Source organism: Malaclemys terrapin, chromosome 4 (genome assembly GCF_027887155.1).
Source record: "Malaclemys terrapin pileata isolate rMalTer1 chromosome 4, rMalTer1.hap1, whole genome shotgun sequence".
In the NCBI taxonomy this organism is placed as follows: domain Eukaryota; kingdom Metazoa; phylum Chordata; order Testudines; family Emydidae; genus Malaclemys; species Malaclemys terrapin.
The window spans coordinates 136096252-136117595 of NC_071508.1; the positions used below are offsets into that span (position 1 = coordinate 136096252).

General features: G+C 45.0%; 1 protein-coding gene across 2 annotated transcripts; it reads left to right on the forward strand.

Annotated features, from left to right (window-relative positions):
* The first annotated feature begins 3379 nt into the window (after positions 1–3379).
* CLBA1 (clathrin binding box of aftiphilin containing 1) lies at positions 3380–20626 on the forward strand. 2 transcript variants are annotated; one of them, XM_054027323.1, is made up of 6 exons: positions 3380–3500; positions 5024–5740; positions 10273–10421; positions 12119–12248; positions 16810–16920; positions 18671–20626. In XM_054027323.1, the coding sequence occupies exons 2-6, from the start codon at positions 5261–5263 to the stop codon at positions 18836–18838; spliced, it is 1038 nt and encodes a 345-aa protein (XP_053883298.1). In that variant the 5' UTR covers positions 3380–3500; positions 5024–5260; the 3' UTR covers positions 18839–20626. The 2 variants fall into 2 exon arrangements, with proteins under 2 accessions (XP_053883298.1, XP_053883299.1); XM_054027324.1 differs by lacking the exon at positions 3380–3500 and adding an exon at positions 3707–3956.
* The last annotated feature ends 718 nt before the right edge of the window (positions 20627–21344 follow it).

Consider the following 21344-nt stretch of genomic DNA (forward strand, 5'->3'; position numbering starts at 1 on the left):
TTGATTGTTGAAATATGGTAACCCTAGGCTGGAATGTAAAGGAGACTCTCAGCCTTTGGTTAGGAAGCTCCTTGCCCTTTGCCTGGGGAAGGCAGCCTTGAAAATGTAAAGCATCGCAAACCAATCTCAGGGGCTGGAAGGAACAAGCGGCTCAGCTCCACTGCTGCAGGGCCAGGGTGGGAAGGGGGCTGGAAACATGAAGATCTCCAGCACGCATATGCGTGTGTGAGGGTTACTGCGCCACACAATGAGCCAGCTACATGTGGGATGCGTCTCAAAGAATGATCTGACTGGCTTTCCCCAAATCCTCAGCCTGGCATAGTGGGGTGATGATGAAGGACAGGAAACAGCTCCAGTGAGGGGATGGGGAATTGGTTTACAGGCCCTCCTATTAAATGGTAGTTTGGCTGCGCAGCTGGGCATTTCCCCACATTCAGCCTCTCACCCCAAGTACAGTGTCCCTTCCTGGAACAAGAGTAAGATGTGTGGGATGCATACTTGTGAAATGCATGGACAGTACTCCCTAGTCCAGAGGTGGGCAAACTACGGCCCGCGGGCCACATCCGGCCCGTGGGACCATCCTGCCTGGCCCCTGAGCTCCTAGCCAGGGAGGCTGTCCCCCGCTCCCCAGCAAAGCCACGCCGCCACACGGGCAGTGCTCTGGGCGGCGGAGTTGCACACTCCTGCTGAGCAGAATGGCAGCGTGTCTGGCTCTGGCCAGTGTGGCAGCCAGCCATTCTGCTCTGCATGCTCTGCTCTGCATGGTCAGTGGTAAGTGGTCAGGGCCGGGGCGTTGTATAAGGGGCGGGGGGCCCCGGAGAGGCAGTAAGGGAACAGGAAGCAGGGGGTGGTTGAATGGAGCAGAGGTTCGGGGGCAGGGGGAGGCGTCAAGGGACGGGGAACAGGGGGGTTGGGGTGTGGATGGGGTCAGGGCTGTCAGGGACTGGGAGCAGGGGCATTCGATAGGGAGTGGGGTCCCGGGGGGGATTAGGGGCAGGGGGTCGCAGGAGGGGGCATTTAGGGGACAAGGAGCAGGGGGGGTTGGATAGGTCGGGGTTTCTGAGAGGAGCAGTCAGGGTGCAGGAAGTCGGAGGGGTCGGATAGGGGGTGGGGCCAGGCTGTTTGGGGAGGCACAGCCTTCCCTACCCGGCCCTCCATCCAGTTTTGCAACCCCAATGTGGCCCTCAGGCCAAAAAGTTTGCCCACCCCTGCCCTAGTCCCTGCTCCAAAAAACCTCTCTCCTCCCATTTACAACTGTCCCAGGCTGGCTGGGACTGCCAGAGATTTTTAAACCCGCCTCAGAGGGCAGTGAGCTACACCCAGAGGCCTAAAGAAAGCCTGAGCAGGGATTCGTTTGTGTGCTTGTTTCAAATCTGTGTTCCTGACAATAGAATGTGACAGCAGAGCCAGCCAACAGCAGCAGCAGCCTTTGGCTGAGTGCCTCCATCCTGCTCCCTGCATCAGCTCCTGTGTACTCAAATGCTAGAGAGAAAGTGAGGCAAGATTCTCAGTCCCAGCTGGCTCTGCACAGCACCAGGATCAACAAGCACAGTGGAAGCCTCAGCTCCCCAGTCGCAATGCTGCAATAAGAAATGGAGGAGGCAAAGAGAGTGGGACAAACAAAAGGGGGGGAATGGGGACAAAACTGAGGGGGAGGGTTAATAGGAAGTCACACAGTGAGGGACAGCAGCTTTGCCAACTTGCAGGATTTTATTCCAAGTCTCACAATGTTGATGGTGGGTTTTTTTTAAAAGCCCCAGCTCCTGGAATCTTGTGATTATGTGTGCATTTCAGCTGGGTTAAAAAAAATACATATTTCTAGCCCTCCTGGTTGTGAAGAAAAGCTGGAAAACATGAATAAAAAGAACCCAACATTTACTACTTTTTGAAATTCCATTATTTTAAAGCCAATCTTACAAGTTTGTGACCTGACTCATGAGATTGGGGTCGGCAATAGTGAGCTAGAAAGATAATGGCACATAAAGGCCCAGGAAGGGGGGCGGGGGAGGGAGAGAGAATAGGATTTTAAAAACCAAGAGAAACTGGAGAAAATGGGTGCTATCAGTTGGCGAAACCCCACATACTCTCATGGGAAAGGCCACTAGAGTCAGATACAAAGACCTATGCCCACCCCCAAACAGGGGGAGATGTTGGGGGAGAGAGAAGATGCCTGACATCTTCTCCTTAAGATAATTCCCACTCGAAGACATTGAGAGGTAGGGAGAAGCAGGGTTTAAATTCAGCTGGAGCTGTCTGGAGCCGAGCTCCAGTAAATATTCTCAAACCCTGAATCCAGCCTGATGCTGTTGTGGTTCTCAACTGGGGATCTGTGGCTCTCTGGGGGTCCACGAGCTGATTTCAGTGGGTCTACAAGGCCTTGCAGGGCTGAAGCCTCTGTGCACCCCCCCTTCCCACAGGGCTGAAGCCCCAAGCCCCAGCACGCCCCATGGAGAAGCCTGTTAGGAGAGGGATTTGTGTGGCTAGATGGTTGTTGGGGCCTTTACAGCGTTAGCTAGGGATGCCTGAGCCAGCCCCAAACCTGCCAAATTAGGATATTCATATGAAAACCATCCTAAAATTCACCAACATGCCCACAACCATCCAGCAGCCTAGCATCCCCCAGGCCCTTAGCTTCTCAGCATTGTCCCTGGCAACATTTTGACAATACTGACAACCCTGCTAGATCTCCACTTTTGGGATAGTTGATGTGGGCTTGAGAAGCAACTTCTGTGCACTTTGTGGTGAGGAGGCAGAATCAGGGCAGGTGACGTTGACGTGGCAACATCTGCTGCAGCTAAATGGACACGATGGCACGTGAAATGCAGGCAGAATTTTCAGATGGCTTGAGTCTAGGAACGATACAAGTTCACCACCAATCCACCGGCTGAAAACCAGCAATGACTTCCCTGCCAATGCACCGGGAACGCCATGGCCAGAGGAGAGAGGAGGGTGCTGGCACCTGGCCCAGCACATGATGCAAGCAGCCTAGATGTAGGAGAGGGACTGCCCCTTGTGTCCCTGTGAGCCTTTCCCACCTGTTTGTTAGGAGCTGGTTGGGGCAGCAGTGCTGGCAAATCTTGTCCCCTGCCTGGGTAGTAAGGGGGTGCCAGGGGCAGGCCTGGGCCAGGACCAGGCCCAGGTCTAGGGCAGAGGCAGGCACTGTAGGGCTGGCTGAGCTGGGCCTGCCTAAGAGCCTGTGGGACTAAGCGCCAGCTTTGATCTAGTAATTCCACAGGGAGGCAGAGCTCAGCCTCCTCGCCAGCCAGCTAGGCCCCGCCCCCCGCAGTGTAGCCACGCCCCTAGCGACGGTAGGTGCCACCCCCTGGCAGTGACCTCACTCCCGGGCTGTGCTTCCCCCCCAGCCTCTGCTCCGCGCCCTCCGACCCCGCCCCTCGGCCCCGCCCCCAGGCCGGCCGGTGCTGGCTCGCGCCGGGACTCACTCGCCCCTCAGTCGCGGTGGCCGAGGCAGCGGCGGTCATTGGCCGGGCCCGGCGATGCGGGTAAGGCTGCCCCTCCCCCCGCGGCGGCCCGGCGGTGACAGGCGGGGTCCGACCCGCTCCCCTCAGCCCCTCAGCTCCTTGCGGGGCGGGGCCAGCAACCGGCATCCATCGCTCCTGGGGGTCCGTCCCCCGGCGCCGGCGCCGGCGCGCTCTCGGGTTGGGCAGCGCGGGCGCGGGCGGGGGAGGGACCCGATGGCCCATGCGGGGGCCCGGCCGCGACAAGGGGCCGCTGCGCCGTGGGAGCCCCGAGCCGACCCGATCCGGCCTCAGCGCCGCTCACTGCGGCTGCCCGGAGCGCGCCGGGCCGGGCCCAGTGCCGAGCTCCGCACCTTGTCCCGGGAGCGGGGCCAGCGCTTTACCCGGAGCCCGGCCGGGCGCGGGGGCTGCCCGGACCCGGACCCGCCCGCCAGCTCCCCAGGCGCGTCCCGACCGTCACCCATCGCCTCCGCGGGACAGGTGGGGAAACTGAGGCACAGACAGGCGTGGAGCCGGGCGCAGTGACACGGTTCTGGGTTCCCGCCCCTCTACCAGTGAACACACGGGGAATAAAGGAGGGCGCAGGCCTGAGCGAGCAGCCCTTTATAGGGCACTTTCTGCCGGAGGTAGAGAGGCGGGTCAGTGGGTTATTCCTGCTGGTGAGCAGGAGTCTGATGCATTGGACAGAGTGCTAATAATGTGCTCTCGTGCACAAAACCACGGACAGGCAACTAAGGAGAAAAGGGACTAGCAGAAAAGCCTTACACATACTACAGTCGTGAATTTCACCACACAGCTTATTTCCCTGTATTTTGATTATCACTTGAAATATACCTGACCAAACTTGTTGCCAGGGTACCACAGAGCATGCAAGACAGCTTATGTTTTTTGTCAATACTGATGCTATAAATTTTTGTGGATCACTATTACCTATTCTCACTGTCAAGTTTCTGAGTAAGCTTTAATATCAAGACTAGCATGGACTGAGCACCAACAAAATCTTCTGGTGATCTTTCAATTATTATTTCACTTTAGAGTTCATCATTTGAATTTGCATGTTTTAAACATTTTAAAATTAAAGCAGAGCTTTCATACATTAATATCCAAGCTGAGAAATTCAACCTTGCACTCCTTTAGAAGTCAGCGTGACCTCTAAGCAATTAAAAAATAATTAAAGGTACTGTACCTCCCGTAGAGTCCTAGTGCCAATGTTTATAATTTTACAATCCTGTCCCTCACCTGCACACCCCTTTAAAAAATATATATTTTTCAAACTATTGCTCTAGGAAGGACAGATACAAAAGGCAAAACAGACTCCAGGGGACATGGTGAAACTGACTAGGTACAAAGTATTATCAAATGTGAAATAAACAAACCTCAGATGGATCATTTTTAAAGTGATGTCTCTAAGTTTCTGTTTTTAACAGTATAATACTGTAATGTATTTGTTTAAACATGAACATTTTTTCTTGCTTTATCGGTTCTCTTTTCTTAGCTTTACACAGGCATTATCACAGATGTCTTTATTTACAATCCTTCCTTTGCAGATTGAAATCCGTGGTGGAAGGAGAGTCAGACTGAATAACACACACAATGTTGATGACTGGGGGAGAGAGTGAAGGACATACTGTTCTTTAGCATCATTATTACAGACTATTTAAGACAAAATGAAGATCTTTATTCTGCTTTGGAAACATTAGAATTTAAGCATCTGAACTACATTTTCTGTTTTCTACCTTATAAAAATTTTACTAGTGATCCCATATTATTGCAGTAACACAGAAATGCAGGACCAGCAATTGGTGGAAAGTCCTACCACCATAGAAGCATTAAGCTGGATGTCTTTGAAAGATCTTACCACCAACGTGAGTGGTATGTCTCTCAGTCAGAATAATGAGGGAATTGATGAATGTAACATAAATGAAAGCAGAACTAAGGAAGATACAATGGAACTTGAAATGCTGCATCAGAGCATCCCCTGGGGGAATGGTAGAGGAAGAAATTGTGAAGGGTTTTCTGAGAGCATTCATTGTACATCAGAATCTAACAGTTCCTGGGGTGATTTTGAAAGTTTCAGTGAATCCTTAGTCAAGTCTGAGACCATCAGTCACACTCCTGAAGTTTTGGTGAATTCAGCAGAAACAAAAACTTCTAAAACTGACGTGGAGTTACATGGAGAACATTGCAACACTTCTCATGGGCATCACTGCTCCAAACCATCTGTACACAATGGGAGGGAAGCTAGTGCTAGTTCACAGGATAAGGTATGTATTGCTAGCAAGTCAGAGACTCTGCTAAAAGTTTAATTGTTGTGCTACAGTTTCTTTGGGGTACTAGAAAGCACTTTCTGCAAACTGCACTTTGGGAGGATACACTTTTAGGAGGGAGGATAATGTAATTGAATGCAAAGTTGAAGATTATGAAATGTGATTCTTTTTCATGAAATACTGAAGATTAGTATTTAATATTTTTATTGCTATAATGCTTAGAGGCCGTAATCAGATTGTGTTGTGCTAGGCATCATGTCAACATAAAGTAAGCTACTGTACATGCTTTGGGGGAGGGACTTATCTAAAAGACAACAGCTAGAATATGTGGGAGAGGAGGACAGGGTTACAAACATTTTATATATTTAAAAGCAGAGATTAGTGGTATGCATAATTCTTAGCCAATTATATCAGTGATTACAACTCACCACCTACCTACGTGTTATCAGATGGTAGTTTTCTGAATTGCTATGCCAGAAGTGAGTTTTAAGAAGGGATTGAGTGGGGTGGTGACTTCATGGATTTTGACTGGGCATTTTACCCAGGAGCAAGAAGTAGCTTGGGAGAAAGCACAAAGGTGCTTGTGGGAGAAGTGGTGATTGAGGCTGGAATCACTGGCAGAGAAAGGTGGGAGTTGCCTTGTGATAAAACACTGGGATTATAGAGAAGGAGGCTCTAAATTTTGGATGGTTTTGAAAATTGGGACAAGAAGACTGGGTGTGGTGGGACAGAAGAGAGGGGAGCATATGGAGAGAGAAATACACATTACTAGTTACTCCTGGCCGAAACAGACCATACCAAGTCATTGGATTTCTCTCTAAAAGAGACATTTAAATCTCTTCTGCTACCAACATCCTACTTTAATCTGTATGCTTAACCAAAGCAAAGAGATGTATCTGATACCTCATAGTTGAATGGCACACATCACTTTGAGTTGTGTGTTCAGTTTCAGGGCAGAGAGACAGTGAGGGGCTATTGAGAATTCCCCTTGAATATATAATGTATATGAAAACAATGTAATTTATCCCTCACTTCCCCCTACAATTGTAAGCTCTTTGGGGCAGTGACTACATCTTGTGCATGGAACATACCTAGCACATTATTGTTGGCAGCAGTGACAAATAGTAATAGTTTGAGACAGAGCCCTTAGGCCTCAGGATACAAGTCAAACAGCAGTTTCCTGGGCCTATGAAGAGACTTCCTGCCTGCCCCTCCCCCCATGTTGTTACCTAATTGTCAGTTATGACATTTTATACCTTCTTCTGAAACATCTCCTATTGGCCACTGTCAGACAAGATACTGACTAGAAAGACCACTGTCAGCCTGCACCCCAAACTCTGCTTTTCCTCCAGCATTTATAATGGTGTTAAATATAAATTAAAAAACACATTTTTGTATAAGGGGGGGGAGGTCGCACTGAGAGGCTTGCTAAGTGAAAGGGGTCACCAGTACAAAAGTTCGAGAGCCGCTGGGCTAGTCTGATATGGCAATTCCTCTGTACCTAGCCTTAACAAAGTAACGGATCTGAACTCTGACGTGCATTAGACATTCGTTATAATTATGACAAAGCCACAAGATGAGGGGAAATGGGCTGGAGTTGAGTGTTAGAAATAATGTAACTAAGCAGATAAGAAGACTATACATAGAGAGCATCCAGGAAAACGATAAATAAATGTGTTTGTACTAACTTACCTTTATCGGATTATATGGTTGACTGGTGGGCCAGCCCACTGGCCAGTACGCTGAAGAAAGCTCGCAACAGTGACATAATTGTAACATTTTCTTTAACAAAAAGAGTTCAGTATCAACTCAACACACCTTTCATAGACTATCATTCCTTCATGAAAGTCAGGACCTGCTGCCTGGCCTTTCCTAAAGCCTCTCCCCTGTAAGGCCTCTAATCCCTGCAGCTGTCCCCTACCAGCCCATCCACCTGATTGATACACAGCCCCTCCCCAGTCTTTCCTGACCCACTCTCTCCTCTGACTGAGCAGGTTCCCTCTTACAGGAGGGGCTTTGTCACATGACACGTGGTCAGCCATAGCCTTAAAACAGCATGCTGTTACATAGGCACAACAGCATGAACAATTTCCCCAGCCACATGTGTGTCTATATAGATGGTTTGGACACCCCAACAATAACCCTTCAGGAAAGTTAGCTCATCTGGGTCTATACGTTAGGAATAAATCTCCCTTCTGACAGTATCAGGAGTCTGTGGGGAACCTAGGACTCAATACCATTCCTTGAGACTTTCTAGGGGCTCGTCCCCTACATAAGCCTTTCACCAGCTCCACTGAAAGGGACTGAGCATGTCCTGTCTGACCAAGACTAATCTCCTGCTCTATAGCTGTAAAATAATGTGGGGGGGGAAAAAAAAAAAGCTGCCAGAGTTTACATTCCTGGTTTCCAAGGGGTCACTATTCAGTATCCTACAAAACTGTGGCTAAGATGCCAACTCCTTCACACCCCATCATGGAATGCAGTAAAGAATGATACAAGATGGTCCTCTGCCCTACCTTCCGCACACAGAGGTGGTTTAAAAGGACAACTAAATAGTTTAGTCCCAAAATTAGACCAGCTTGGAGAAGGTTATAATTTGGTAGCGAACCAGCTGTAGATTTAAACTACACCTCTACCCCGATATAACACGAATTTGGGGGGAGGGAGGACTGCATGCTCCAGCGGATCAAAGCAAGTTCAACATAACATGGTTTCACCTATAACACGGTAAGATTTTTTGGCTCCCGAGGACAGCGTTATGTTGGGGTAGAGGTGTATTTGAATTTAAAAAAACATTAAATAGATAGTGTCAAGTAAGAGTTCATATTTTGAAAAGTCCCTGGACTAGCATTTACTTACACTTAAAATGCATTTTTTTTTACATGTTTTCATTTTAGACAATATATATGGAGATATACCTATCTCATAGAGCTGGATGGGACCCCAAAAAGTCATTGAGTCCAGCCCCCTGCCTCCACTAGCAGGACCAAGAACTGATTTTTGCCCCAGATCCCTATTTGCCCCCCCCGGTTTGAACTCACAACCCTGGGTTTAGCAGACCAATGCTCAAACCACTGAGCTATGGGTTACCATATTTAAAAAATAAAAAAAAGAGGACACTCCATGGGCCCTGGCCCCGCCCTTTCCCCAAAGTCCCCGCCCTAACTCCCCCCCCTCCCTCCCAGCCACGCGAAAAGGGCTGCCCGAGCGCTACCGGCTTCATGGTTTGCCGGGCAGCCTCCAGACCCTACGCTCCCGTCCGGCGCTTGCCCAACGCAGCTGGAGCCCGGGAGGGGAAGCGCCCAGCCGGGGGCGCAGGGTCTGGAGGCTGCCCGGCAAACCGTGAAGCTGGTAGCGCTCGGGCTCCGGGCAGCCCCTATGCCTCTGGACCCCAGCCACCGGCCGGGCACTTCTCCTCCCTGGCTCCAGCTGCTCTGCTCCTCCCCCGACTCAGACTTCGGCTCTGTTTAAGAGCCAAGCTGCCTGAGCCAGCGCTACTGGCTTCGGGCAGCCCCCTTGCCTCCGGACCCTGTGCTGCTGGAGCAGAGCAGCTGGAGCCCGGGAAGGGAAGTGCCCGGCCGGCGGCTCGGGGTCCGGAGGCAAGGGGGCTGCCCGAAGCCGGTAGCGCTGGCTCGGGCAGCTTGGCTCTTAAACAGAGCCGAAGTCTGAGTCAGGGGAGGAGCAGAGCAGCCACAGGAGAGGAAGTGCCTGGCCGGTATTTTTCCCGGACATGTTCGGCTTTTTGGCGCTTCCCCCCGGACGGGGGTTTGATTGCCGAAAAGCCGGACATGTCCGGGAAAAAACAGACATATGGTAACCCTACACTAAAGGAATATTGCAATCCAAACAAACTTTTTAAAAATCATTAAAATAATTCTATCATTCGGGGAAAAAATGGAATTAAAAGATCAAAATCAAAACTTTGGAGCAGATAGACTGAGCATTTCTAGAACAGGGCTTGACTCTGCATAGCCTTACTCCTGTGAGCAGTCCACACCCCTGCAAGTAATCCTGTTAATTGCACTGGGACTCTTTGCATGAGTAAAAGTCGTTCATGTAGATAAGGACCTGATCCTCCAAATCCTCAGTCATTATTGTCATAGGAGGAACAAATGTACAAGTTCTCTCTTCTGGCTCTACACCAGCAATTAAAGAAAAACACCATTTCATGTGGCGCACGCAAGGAAGTAAACAAAGATTCATTGCAGCTTTATTGGATATCCTGTAAACTGTGTGCATATAGTTAACTATTGACTACTTATATAATGTGAATATACCTCATTTAATTGAATGTATAAACATGATGTATGCGTATCTACATCGGTCACATACTCTGAGCCTGATACTTTATTCAAGCAAAACACTTGTAGATTTTAGTGGGTGGTGTGCCACTACTAATGGGCTTTGCATCAAGCTTAATGTCAATGGAAAAAACTTCAATTGACTTCAGTAAGCTTTGAATCAGGTCCTGTGTGAACTGCACGATTGGCTGCCTTATGAGGTGTGTAATAAAACTCTGCTTTTTCTAGGCCAATCTCAGCTATGAGGATATTTTTAAGTTGAGTTTTCCAGAAGTCATTGTACCACAGTCCACAGAGAGCATAAGAAGCTTAGCTCAAGTTCTTGACACAGATAATGAAGACATTGGGATTCCTGAATTTGCGAAGAGACAGCTTTGGTAATGAGTTTAAATAAACATTCAAACACCCGGCAATAATACTGTTAATTTTTCTGAAAGAAGAAATTGGGGGGAGGAGAGTGGACTTACTTGTTTCAATTTAAAATAAGATAGTTCAGTTGTTTAATCAGGACATTAATTTGATCAGATTATTGGGTTCAGAAAGGAAATGGGGTTGTTTTTCTAGTCCCCAAAAAGCATAACGGTCCACTTATCAGTGGTATTAATTCTTTTTGTAGAATTTTTACTGCTTTTGGTAGCACTTCTGATTACTAAATTCCTGGAATGCTGGACACCAACAGACAGTGTATTCTTTCTGTTGTCAGCATTCCTTCTCTTTCCTGCATGTCTGTGTTGTTTCTATTTCATCAAGAGTAGCAACACAGGTCCTTCTTTCCCAATCATTGGTACTTTTCTGACAGCCTCCCAAGTCTCCCACTAATTATTGCTTCTCCTGTTAAGCTACATGCTCTCCCTAATCAGTGGTGCATCTGGTTTCCTTTCTGGAGATTATGAAGTTAACAGCAGTTTAAATGGGTAACTTGGCTGTTAAATCTGCTGGAATGCTGATCAACTTGTTACCTGTTTTTGAAGGATTTCTGCTTCTGCACTAGTAGCTGTTCTGGTTTCTGCATACATCTAGAACATTGTAACTAAAAAGTAGGCTTGGTTATTTGTTCTGTATATTAGTGAAGGTCCAAGGATTAACGCATGCAATAAAATAAATGTTTTTATTGAGTTTTCCCTCAGTAAACGCCTCACATGCACACCAAGCTGATCAGGTAGCTTACTGTTGGGAAAGGAAAAAGATTATTTTTAATTCTTGGAAGGCACACCAATATTATGGGGCTATGTAACATACAAGGAACCTAGATATTCTACGTGACAAACTACCCATGACAGATGTTAGCCACATTGTTAATGCACTACTGGAAGGCACACAGATAGTGTGGTGATGAGCATGGCAAAAGAACCTGAATAGAATAAGTAGTTAGGCTTCTGCAATTTGACATCCTGATTTAGATGCCTAATTCTTTTCCTCTGTGTTTCCTTGGAGCTGGGCCTTTGCTTTAAATACTGTTTGAGCATCACAGAGAAGGAAATCACGCCTACCCAGATGAGACCAAATATGAAAGGTAACCCACATGAATATCAGGCTGGCTCAGTGCAGCCCGAAAGCTGAAATAAGGAAGAGGGTTGAGCGACACAGACTAACCAAACTGTAGGTTAGCTGCCTTTGAAGAGAAATAAGTAGAGCTCTGTTTTGTACCTGCTTGCTCTCCACAACATGAATTGGACACCACCACCTCTGGATCGTGATTTTTCTAATGCATATTTCCTGTCTACTTCTACTCATTCTGGAGATATGTGGGCATATAAAGCGCTCTCAGACATGCTCTTACTGTATGGCTATTTATTTGATGAAAAAAATCATGCACAATTTTTTTGCCATTGCTTACATCATTGATATCATGCATCTTTGTTAGCAAGTTGGATTGATGACTTGGACAAATAATTCTAAGAGTCAGTTTCCATAGTAGGTGGTTCAGGGTGTACCCCAGTACAGTTGTCTCCAGGGAGGTTGCATTAGAATTGAAAAGTAGATAATGGCTTTATATGAGGTATGGGCTCAAGATCATTGATTTTGTTTGGAAATTTTCTATGAACTACAATTTCAAGTTGCATTTCTTTTCTAGCATTGACTCTGGAAACCTCTGGAGAACTCTTAGGCACCCCGATAGCACCACGGGTTTAAGATGTCCCTGGAATAAATCCCACTGCCAGGAAAACTTCTTATCTGCTCTTGGAATAGATATAAATCAAAAGGTAATTTAAAAAATATGTTTGGCTAGAACACCACTGTAGGTGTTTGATTTAAACTTGTATTCATTTAAGTCACCCAGGCAGAAAACAAACATGCGTCAGTCACACAGCTGCACTAGGAAGTGTATTTTGGTGGATCGCAAATGCTAATGTCTTCAACTAGGGCCTCTTTGATGATGTAAGGCCTTGTCTACACAGGGAGTTATTCCTGATTAATTCTTTGTGTGGACACACTTATTCCAGAAAAATGGAGTAAATCAGGAATAGTTGTTCCACTTAAATTCACACCCTACTTTATTCCAGATGAATTGTCATGTGTAGACAAGCCCTTAATTTAAGACTTCTCTGCTAAGATGTTACAACTATTATAATGATGCAAAGATCAAATTCTGGCTATCTTTGCCAATTTAAAGTAGAGAATGTATTGAAGTCTCTGTTGTAATGACAGTATGCCACTTTGTTTGGAATCAATTTCTGATTTAGTTGGCAGAGTTCCACAAGTGTAGGGTTTTTTCACCTACTTTGAGGTGAAGGAGTTATCAGAATTTATACAAGACATTATGGGTTCAATCCAGTGCCCAGTGAAGTCAGTTGACTTGACTTAAGTGGAAATTGGACTGCTCCTTGTGAAAAATGGAATCAGTTAGTCCAGTTAAGTTCTGTATGCTTGAATATCTGGCTTAACTGTACAGGTTGGAACACAATATTCAGTTTGCTTTTACTCAAATCATTTCACCCATTTCAGGATTAAAAAAAAATAGAGAAAACAGGTTTTAAATAAATTCAAAGATTAAAAAACAGCAACATATTAAACTCTCAAAGCAGAATTGTTACTATTCATTCTCTTTATGTTGGAAAGATTAATTGGAGGTAGCTTTTTATTATAATCACTTGTTTAGTTAGCACAAATTTAATCTTGCTCTGCTTTTCAGAGGGAACGATATCTTCATTAATAGTTGCTGTTAGGCAACCATCAGGAAAGCTATTTGAAACTCCTGGTGTTACCTGATTAATCAAACCTTTCACATGAGTTTAATCAAACAAAATTGCACTGCTGGTTAGTCATGCAAGACCTGGTCTACACAGGAGTTATACTGGTATAATGTTGGCTAGAGGGGTGATTTTATTTTTAATTGATATAGTTAGAGCATTACTATTCTCTTAGTGTGAATGCAATTATATCAGTATGAAGGCACCTGTCACAGGCTAGGTACACCCCATGACGGGGTGTCAGGTCATGTGTTGTCAAAAAGAAGGGAAAAGGCTGTACCGCAGCCAGTTAGTTCTTATGTTGATGTCCCTTACTATGAATGTAGTAGTGGGGCCAGCATCAAGAGCATAGCCCTCCCTCCCAGGGCGGCATGGCCCAATGGTCAGTCAATAAAGTCACCCCACTCTGTAGAATTAGGTGGTCTGTTGGCCCATTGGTGAAATGGGGCACCACTCGGGGTATATGGTGCCTAGGGCAACAGGACTCAGGCCCTCCCTGCTCCTCTGAGTCCCAGCCCAGGGCCTTGTGGTGGTGGGGTGCTCACCACCGAGTCAGCAGGGATCCTCCCGAAACATGCTGACTGGTTCCCTGGTTCACTCACTGGAGAAAGGTTTAAGTTCCCTGGGCTGCTTCCTACCCTTTCTCCCTCAGTAGTGCTCCATGGTTCCCCCAGGTCTCTGGGGTCCTCAGGTGGCATAGATCCTGCTGGCACGATCTCTTCTCTGGGATCGTCAGACAGCCTGGAGTCCATCGGGAACTCTGCGTGCCATGGCTCTGCAGTTGGAGCCTGCAGTCTGTATCCTCCCCCTTCAGCAGCATGCCCAGACTGAGTTGTGCTGCTTTCTTTTATACTCTGCCTCCAAGCTGAGCATGCCCAGCAGAGTTGGGGGGGCGGGGCTTCCTCAGTTTGCAAAGCACAGTTAACCCTTTTGGGGTTGGTGTGGGATAGGTACACCCCATCACAGCACCTTATACTGGTACAGTTAGCCCTATTTCTGTACAGGAATAAATATACTGGTATAAGATGTCTTTATGCTGATATTAGAGAGACTAGATGGGTGAGGTAATAACTTCTATTGGACCAACTTCCATTGGTGAAAGAGACAAGCTTTCTAGCTACACAGAGCTCTTCTTCAGGTCTGGGAAAGGTACTCGCTGTCGCACCTAAATACAAGGTGGAACAGATTGTTTAGCATAAGTAGTTAACACGTATATCTAAGACAATGGTTCTCAACCAGGGGTACATATACCACGGGGGGTACATAGTAGTCTTCCAGGGGATACATCAACTCATCTAGATATTTGCCTACTTTTACAACAGGCTACATAAAAAACACTAGTGAAGTCAGTACAAACTAAAATGTCACACAGACAATGACTTGTTTATACTGCTCTATATACTATACACTGAAATGTAAGTACAATATTTATATTCGAGTTGATTTATTTAATAATAATATGGTATAAAGTAACCAATTTTTCACTAATAGTGTGCTGTGATACTTTTCTATTTTTATGTCTGATTTTGTAAGCAAGTAGATTTTAAGTGAGGTGAAACTTTGGGATACCCAAGACAAATCAGACTCCTGAAAAGGGTACAGTAGTCTGGAAAGATTGAGCGCCACTGATCTCTGGGCCCATTCAAAGTGAAGTGGCTTATTATTACCTGTGCAGTCATAGGACAAAAAATGGGGGTTATGGGACTGCAAGGTGTTGTAATAAGCCATAATTCCCATGTCTTTATGATTTCTAGCAAAGTTATGAATTTAAACTGCCAGGCTCGTCTTTTGAAGGTGTTGTGCAGATTTCCTTTGAGGATGAGGATTGAGAGATCAGATATGGAGTGATGATTTTGTGAAAAGTGTTTGCCCGCGGGTGATATAGTGGTTTTGTCTTATTTATCGGAGGGTGTTCATTTGAGAGATGATTGTCTAGTTTCAACCACAGGGTTGTTATTGGAGCACTTTAGTGCACTGCATGAGTAAGGCTACAGTTTTGTCACAGAATCCCTGACTTCCAAAGACCTCTGTGACTTCAGCCCGCAGCAGCTGCGAGCTGCAGGGTAGGTGGCAGGGCGCTGGGGCTCCCAGCCACCAGCAGCAGCGAGGGTACCCAGCAGCTCTCTGCTGCTGTGGGGGGAGGGGGTGAGGGTCAGGTGTACCCCACAGTCCCCAGCTGCCATGGGCAGCAAGGGGCCCCCACAATTCTCCACTGCCGTGGGGGACAGGGGGATCCCAGCTGGGGATCCTTGCAACCCCCAGCTGCCCCCTGCCACCACTGGGGCAGGGGTACCCCCACAACTCTGAGCCCTCGTGGGTGGTGGGGGCCCCTAGGGCTCCTAGCCGGCCCCTGCAGCTACCCAATGGCTTCCCATTTTGTCATGGATATTTTTAGTAAAAATCAGGGATCATGGCTTCCGTGAATTTTTCTTTATTGCCCATGACCTGTCCCTGATTTTTACTAAAAATACCCATGACAAAATCTTAGCCTTATGCATGAGGTACGCCATGAGTTGGGACAGACATATGCAGTACCCGTGGACTTTGAAAGGTGTGTTGTGGGGGGCGGGGTATAGCAGTGGAGATTTATCTGCAGGTTTTGCATCTGTTGTTATGGCAGGCAGAAGCGGATTATGATTTACTGGGACCCTGGGCACAAAGAACATTTGGGCCTCACACTCCTGGAGTGGCCCAGGCTCCCTCGGCAATTCCTACCACTGCCTGGCTCTGGCTTCTGGTCTGACCAGGAGGTGGGGCCTCAGGGGGAAGAGGAGAAGCAGGGGGCAGTGCCACCATTCTGGTGGCAGTTGCCCCCCTACTTCTACCCAGGCTCCTGTGGGGGGCCCCCAAAATGGCTAGGGCTCCTAGGCGTGGGCTCGTGTGTTAATCCGCGACTGATGGCAGGATCGGATGCTGTTTTGAGTTGGTGGGTCCTTGTCTGCGGGAAGCTTTCTTCTGAAGATGAGCTTTGAAGGCCAGAAGAGGGGGTTCAAGCAATATTTCTTTCAGGATGTGGTCTCCACCAAGTATGGGTTTTAGTTGTTTAATAAGACCCAGTATGGGTTCCATTGCGGGGTGGTAGGTGACAATTAGGAGTGTGTGGCTGGAGGGTTTTTTCTGTATTCAAGCAGGTTTTCTCACATTATACTATATAAGAGCATCCCTAGTAGGGGGTGGTACTGCTTTCGTGATACTGGTACAGTTAAAATAGAACAACTTTCTCATGTACATAAGGCCTAACCCAAAAAACTAGTAAGAGTAGTCTCCAAGCAACTTTTTAGGCCACAATCAAGCTGTGTGATCCAAGTGGACAGAATCTTGCCCCAGCACAGAACTGCACTGAAGTCAATGAGAAGTAGGTGGCGGCAGGGGATACACATTACAGATCTGATTACAGGCCAGGGGTTTAGATTGCAACTTTGAAAAATAAAGTTAAACACCTATTTGCTTATTAGTTCTGAGAGAGGGGGACCTTTTTTCAGAGGGCCAAAGCCCATTCCTGAATAAAACATTTCTGACATTGATGGACACTTAATATTATGAAGTGTTTTAAATTATGCTCCTTGTTTATTAGAACTTCTCAGGAGACAACAAAGATGGTTTGGAGGAGACAAATGTTAAAATAAATGAAGACTTAGAAGATGGATTCAATATTAGTAACTGTAAAGCACTAATTCAAACCAAGGTAAGAGTTGTTCTGAGGCAAGTACATTAGAGAGATACAGGTCTCATTTTTTACATGTCCCTGGGTGCTGTACAGACAGAGTTGTCAGGATTTCCCCTCCCCCGCTGGTGTTTTAACATACTGTCTAGTGGGACCTGGCAGTTCTTCAGCCAAATTTTGCTTTTTCAAATGCTCCTTGGAAATTGTGCTCTAAGTACTGTGTATGCACCAAGTGCAAAGTGATGCAAGATTGGGAGAGTTAGAACTTCAGGTCATGTGTTATTTAAGGAACTTGAGTTGCAGGATTAGTATGGGCTCTATGCTAAGATAGTAGCAAACACGGAAGATTGATTGATGACACTTTGATGACTAAGGAGGTCCAGTCACCATATAACAGGATTAATGTGATGAAGGCATGAATAAAAAGATAGCAACACGGACTCGACTCGCTCTTACAGAACAGTGAGGGAGGAAGGGAAGAAGAATGGAGGAGGCAGTTGTGTCCAACTGGTATTTCAGGTATTCAGAGTGAATCAGAGGTTAGGCTTATTCAGCGGAGGAAAGAATAGAGGTGGTGAGAAATAAACAAAAACTACTCTCAACAAAAGACTCAATAGCAAACTGTTTGAACTAAAGCGAAATGGAACTACCATCAGAGTTTGAGGTTTCAGGAGCAAAGGATATTACTAGGATTTAGCCCATTTGTGTTAGTATGCGGAGAGAGACGTCACTGGAAATACTTCAAGTGTTAAAGCTAGTTTAATCAGGTAATTACTTACCAATTGAAAATAACATTTTCTGGTGTCTGTACTTTGCCCTTAAATTTAGTCTCTATTTCACGTCAGCATTTCTACGCGCTAGGGGGCAGTTGTTATTGAGCCTTGCAAATGCCATCAGTTTTCTGCTAAAGGAATTTAGTTCATTTTGAAGGAAAACTTCACATTTAGAAATAAATGTTGCAAAACTGCATTCTTGTTCGTTACTCTAAAAGAAAAGGCCTTTTTTTTTAAAAAAAAATAAGCCGTGGTAAGGTTTAGATGAGCATGTCAAACAAAAGTTCCCTTTCTCTTGAGCAGAAAATAAACTGTCTTGTTGCTGTGGTAATGCAAAGTACACACACGTACACACTCTCTCTCTCTCTAGTTTTTAGTCCACTTCAAGCTGAATATTGAACTGTGCTCAGTTTTGGACACCTCAGTACTTAAAAGATATAAACAGGAGGGAGTTTAGAGAAGAGAAACAGGTGGGACAGAGAGACTGGAAGGATTGATTAATGAAAGTATAAACTGCAGATATTTTGTTATTTGGTAATGGTGGGGAGATCTTTGCTGGCAACACACCTTTAACATGTGTAAGAGGCAGGTTTTTTTGTTGGGAGGAGTGAATCAAGAGGCAAAAATCAACATGAGGGGATGAAATTAAAGAGGAAAATGTAGGCTGAACAGGAAAATCTTATTTAACAAGATCTAATGGACTTTGGAATAGCTTCTCAGGAGAAACAGGAAGTCCCAGAGCTAGATATTGCAATCTAGAATACATGTTAGGCAGGGTCTTGTAGTGAACAATCCTGTACTTACTTAGGGATGGGCTAGATGTACTAATAAGCTCTTTTCCATTTATGTTCCTGATTGTAAACATTTCAATTTGGTAACCCTATTTTTGTCAGTAAGACTAATAATTTCTCAATCTGTTTGAAAATGTAAACTGTTTTAATTCCTTAACTAGTTAAATGCAGAAAAACTATTAAACTTTTTTTTCTCATTTGACTCAGCTGTCTGTGTCACCAGATTCCAGACGTGGTCATTTCTTTAGTTATAACCTGTTTTTGAAGAGGACACCATCAAATGGAAATATGCAATTTAAAACAGTCCCAGGAAAGAAGAGGATTTTCAGTACACACAGTCTAAAAATGAAAATTTTCAATAGTGATGTTTGCTAAAGCAAAAGTACCTATCTTTCCTTCATTTTGTTACTGGGTTGTTACCGAAGTCTAGAGATGTTTTTGTGAAGAAAAAAGAAAAAAAATCTTATATAATAGCTGTATGTCACACCTAAAGCAATTCTCTTACTAAAAGGTACTTATTCTATTTAGTTTTAGATTCTAGTTTTGTCCTAGTAAATTTTGGTGGCAGTCATGGTAAATGATGAAGTCATATCTTGTATGGTAATCCAGCTAGAATCAAGTGTTACATTTAAAGGCATTTGGTCGTCGCTCTGTGACCTTTTAACAACTGTTCCCTTTTGGGTCTAAATGGATCTTTTTAATTCAAACTCCCTCCTCTCCCCAAAAATCTGAACACATCTTCGGTGTGTTGTAAGGTGTGCCTTGGTGTTACCATTTCTTTTCCTTGACTTGCTTTGTTTTGGACCATCCTTGGGTCTGGTACTGTGTGCTGCTGATCCCTTACGCTGAGGAGCCCCTCTCCACCTCCCCCACCCACACTATGACTTTCACATCATTTTCTGTTTATAACCATGGCTCTGTACAGTTTTACCTCCGTTGCTGAATGGCATTTTTACTGAGTGGCGTTCTAACACAGTTTAACCAGCTAGCCTGGATGAAGTCAGTGTTATAATCAGGTTCAGAAACTGTTCTAGGATCAGTCTCTGCTTGTAATAGAATGTCTTTGGAATGTGTTTGTAACACGACTTTAGAAACGTTCAGCCCTCAACCATTTTAAACTGTGCATAGTCATCATGGTTGTAAAACTGTTAGAAGCTAGTTGTGCAGTCAAGCCCTTGTACTGTGCAGTACTGTAGGCTGCTATTTTAAGACTTGAAATTTCGTACTAATGACTAACTAGTTTGCCCACTGTCCTGCATGTACAAGTCCCATAGTACCAAGTCAGGTACACTTCATATTTAATATCAGCCACAGAAGCTATGGCTCGCTCATGACAAACATCCATCTTCACTTGGTGTATAAGTTACGTTACTCATTAGCAAGAACTTTATATGCAGGTTATATCAATATTTTTATTTTGTCCCTTATGAATGTGAAAACTTTGTATGATTGTTTTTATTCTAACAAGCCAGATAAGCCTCTGACTTTATGTAGATAACTTTACTGCATTATAACAAGAGGTTTTGTGCATGTTAAAGTGTACAGTATATAGTTGAATTGTAAAGGCATGTGACAGAGAAACTGGATCATCTGAAATTAAATGTTTTAAATGTTAATTTAAATACTAAAATAATTCATTCTTTTTGTGTTAGGACCTGTATTTCAATGAGATTCTCACTAAGGCCTTGCCAAGACTTAAGCATGTGCATAACTTTAAGGACATGCGCAGTCTATGCATAGGTATTGGCAGAATCCAGGCCTAAATCTGTGTAAACTCCATTCAGCAGTAAAATCAGAGCTGAGTTATACATTTACTAGCAGTAGTAACTTTCAGGATACCTCAGTGCTATTAATATAGGGAAATTGTTTGCATAATGCCTACTCAGTTAATGGCAACAGCTTAGCTTAACCATTAGTCTTTTATTTGAATAGGTGCCATTTAAAATGGCCCAGGAATCTAGGGCTCTGATCCTGTAATGATTTCTGCGTGGCTAGACCCAAAGCTTTATGTGGGTGTAGGATCAGGGCCAAAGGTCTTATAATTTTAAAGAAACACTGAGCTTCTTAGCTTCAGAAACCTTCTTATAGTAAAAAGTTGGCAAGAGCTAACAAGTTTGCACTGATTTTTGTAATGTTGTATTTAATAAAATGTTCCAGATACAGGTTTCTGCTGTATGTATTTTTTCATCTCTTTTGAAATGGAAATGCAATCATTGCATTAAAGTGCTGATTCAATAAGGTGCTTAAATACCCATGTGCAACTTTAACTATTGTCTTCACATCCTCAAGAACCTTGCCATATTGGGGTCCACATCTATAGGATATTTGTTTTGCTAGTCTAACCAGTTTTAGTTTAAAACATACTAGACACCATTTCAAGATTAGCTTGTAAAAATCTCTGTCCAAGGAAATGAGGGTGTGCAAAGCTTATTTAAGCTACCTAATGTCTTTCCCCACCCCAAAAATAGCTTTTATAGCACCTCTCATCAAGAGCATCACTCTTTACAAGCATCATCAAATAACTCAATCTGAAGAGATTCCTAAGTAGATTCACATCCTATACTTGCCTAAGTTCCTATGCCAATTTTGTGGTTTTACCCCATTTTGCTCTCCCCTCTTGCCATATGAAAAAAACAGGAGAAACTGAACACATACACACAATGCACAAAGACTTTGTGACAAAGTAGACTGAGAAAACAAAAACAAACTCTTTCAGTTAATACCTAATAGGTGGGGTTTTTCTTTTATCTATTATTGATAGAAAGCAGAAGTAGGCAGTGTCCCTCTAATACCCTTTAATGTGATCAAGAATTTCCATCTTACAGATGGGGAAAGCTTTTGCAAAGGTTGGATAACTTGCTTATGGGTACACAGTAAATCA

Coding starts and splice junctions, on each gene's coding strand:
- CLBA1 (XM_054027323.1), top strand. CDS start 5,261: ATGCAGGACCAGCAATTGGTGGAAAGTCCTACCACCATAGAAGCATTA. Junction 5,741..10,272: donor GTGCTAGTTCACAGGATAAG/GTATGTATTGCT, acceptor TGCTTTTTCTAG/GCCAATCTCAGCTATGAGGA. Junction 10,422..12,118: donor TTTGCGAAGAGACAGCTTTG/GTAATGAGTTTA, acceptor TTTCTTTTCTAG/CATTGACTCTGGAAACCTCT.